Consider the following 2681-nt stretch of genomic DNA (forward strand, 5'->3'; position numbering starts at 1 on the left):
GTTTTAACCAATTAAATCTGCTAGTTATTCAAAACAAGGGAATGCTACTTGTTACCAGTAGATATTAAAAAAGTAATAATGGGAAAGAAAAAAAAAATGTCTGTACAAAGTTCATTTRTTGAAAAATTAGGGTCAGAGTTTTCCATCAGTCATGTTCTGACTTTTTGTTTTTGCACGGAGGCTGTGGGCACATGAGGTCAGGCAAGCCCTGTTTCATCAGTGATGTCTATCAATCACCGAATTCTTTGATGCTTGTATCTCTTTCAAGTTCATGACTGTTATTGTGTTATGACTGTTCAAATACAAAGTCTGGAAATGACACATCTTTCAAGGCTGAATCTTGGTTGTGCTAAAAAGGCTTAATCCCCTTGCAACAACTGCTAAGACCTGACAATGAGTTATCACGTGTCTCGTGCAAACGTTGTAAAAACTCAGGAGCAACTGCTGTTTTTTTTTTCTTTTTTTTTCTTCCTTTTTTTGAGAAAAGACTAATCCCAAACAGCTAAATCTGAGGAGAAACAAGAGAGAACAGACAARAAGAGAAAAGGAGTTTAAGAATTGTGTCGCAGGACACATGTAAGTAAATTTATCCTGATCTGTTCAAGGTCCAGAAATGCAAATGATTTAACAGTTCAACTACAGAAGTGCAACGAGGCTTTCATCTTTTTTCCCTGGAGCTTAAATTTGTGAGCTGATTGTTGCTTTCCATGCTCAAGCTTGTCATATCACTGTCTTCTTGTGCACCTCTTGCCCTTCCTGCTGTCCAGGGGTTGGACAAGAAGCCATGTGCATCTATGTCGAAGAGGTGATGACCGTCTTTGCTCTGTGCAGAGACATTTGACTGATCCAGAGAGCCTGTGCTGTTACATTTCTTCCTCAGTGTGGGTGCCAGGGAGTCCGGTGTGAACAGTGATGTCAGGGAGAGGCTGTTCAGTGTTGCTGAGAAGGGTTCGCTATTGAGAGTCTGGTGGCAGCTGTCTCTGCCTGTTCCCGCACGTACCTCTTCATTTGAACRGTTCATAGAGTCCTGCTGGGGGTAACTCTGATTGGTGCTTTCACCTCCAGTGCTGCTCTGGCTCCTCTGCTGTCTATGAGTGGTTTGGAGAGTGACAGTAGAACTCCGCCTCTTAAGCAAAGATGGAACCTGGTCTACTGTGGGTGCTCCCTGGGGGTGAAGAGGAAGGCTGGGTATAGGACAGAGGAGAGGAATGGGGAAGTCCAGATGCTGAGGTGGAGAGACCCCAAAGCTGRGCCCTTTTTCCATAGTGGTCTGCAGGCTGTCCTCCGAACTGCCGGTGGCCAGAGATGAGTCACTGTGGGACGTGTGCTAGACAACAGGACAAAAATGTTTAATTTAGTAGTGTGAATTAGTTGTAACACACATTTCCTAAAACAATCAAATCAATCAAAAGCTAAAAAAGTTTGTGTCTCTTTCTCTCAACTCCCATCCTGAGCTTAGTTCTGCTAGTTACTTCCTGTTAAAAGAGAGTTGTTTCCTTCCACTGTCACCAAAGTGCTGATCAGATTGGGGGATTGCAATGAGATGGCAATTTGACACAATCTGTTGGCTTCCTCTGACATGTAACTTTTACTAATTCTATAATGTTCAGTCTTCATGAGTGAGAATTCAGTAACAGTTCATCTAAAACTCATCTTGTTATCAGATTTGAAATGATATTTCATATATTTTTATATGGGGTTCTGTGGAATACCCTCTCATTCACTGGGGTGAACCCTAACGTACAGTCACTGAGATGGGGGGCAATAAGTATGCCCACTCCTGCTCGGCACCTCTCAGCATGGGCAACTCCAGAGTGGAAGAGTGTCCAACCCCTCTTGAGGAGAYTGGTTCCAGAGCCAGAGCGGTGCGTTGAGGTGAATCCAACTATATCTAGTTGGAACCTCTYAACCTCACACACCAGCTCAGGATCCTTCCCCACCAGAGAGGTGACATTCCACGTCCACAGAGCCAGCTTCTGTAGCCAAGGATTGGACCACCAAGGTCCCCGCCCTTGACCACTGCCCAGCACACATTGCACCTGACCCCTACGRCCCCTCCCACAGGTGGTGAGCCCTTGTGAAGGGGGACCCACGTCTCCTCTTTGGGCTGTTCCCGACTGGGCTCCATGGGCAAAAGCCTGGCTACCAGGCACTAGTCCCACCTCCAGGCCTGGCTCCAGAGTGGGGCCCCTCAGGGACTCTTGTGGGGGGTACTCTGGGAGTATGGGGTACCAGGCCCGTTGATACAGGATGTTAGGTCCCTGTATGACTGATGCCAAGGATTGGTCTGCATTGCCAGTAGTAAGTCAGACTCGTTTCCGGTGAGAGTTGGACTCCAACAAGGTTGCCCTCTGTCACCAATTCTGTTCATAACTTTTATGAACAGAATTTTTAGGTGCAGCCAAGGTGTGGAGGGGATCCTTTTTGGTGACCTTAGGATCACATCTCTGCTTTCTGCGAATGATGTGGTCCTACTGGCTTCATCAGATCGTGATCTCTAACTCTCACTGGAGCGGTTCACAGTCGAGTGTGAAGCGGCCGGGATGAGGATCAGTGCCTCCAAATCCGAGACTATGGTCTTGAGCTGGAAACAAGTAGCGTGCCACATACGGGTCAGGGAGGAGGTCCTGCCCCAAGTGGAGGAGTTTAAGTATCTCGGGGTCTTGTTCACGAATGAGGGA

General features: G+C 46.8%; 1 protein-coding gene across 1 annotated transcript in view; it reads right to left on the reverse strand.

Annotated features, from left to right (window-relative positions):
* Window positions 1-97: 97 nt before the first annotated feature.
* Window positions 98-2681, reverse strand: part of cacna1ib (calcium voltage-gated channel subunit alpha1 Ib) — a gene marked incomplete in the record, with an annotated part of 260271 nt that continues 257687 nt past the window's right edge. Inside the window, 1 exon segment of the mRNA XM_014015501.1 lies at window positions 98-1327. Coding sequence (XP_013870955.1) covers window positions 659-1327 — 669 coding nt within the window.

This window comes from Austrofundulus limnaeus, unplaced genomic scaffold, assembly GCF_001266775.1.
Source record: "Austrofundulus limnaeus strain Quisiro unplaced genomic scaffold, Austrofundulus_limnaeus-1.0 Scaffold130, whole genome shotgun sequence".
Taxonomy (NCBI): domain Eukaryota; kingdom Metazoa; phylum Chordata; class Actinopteri; order Cyprinodontiformes; family Rivulidae; genus Austrofundulus; species Austrofundulus limnaeus.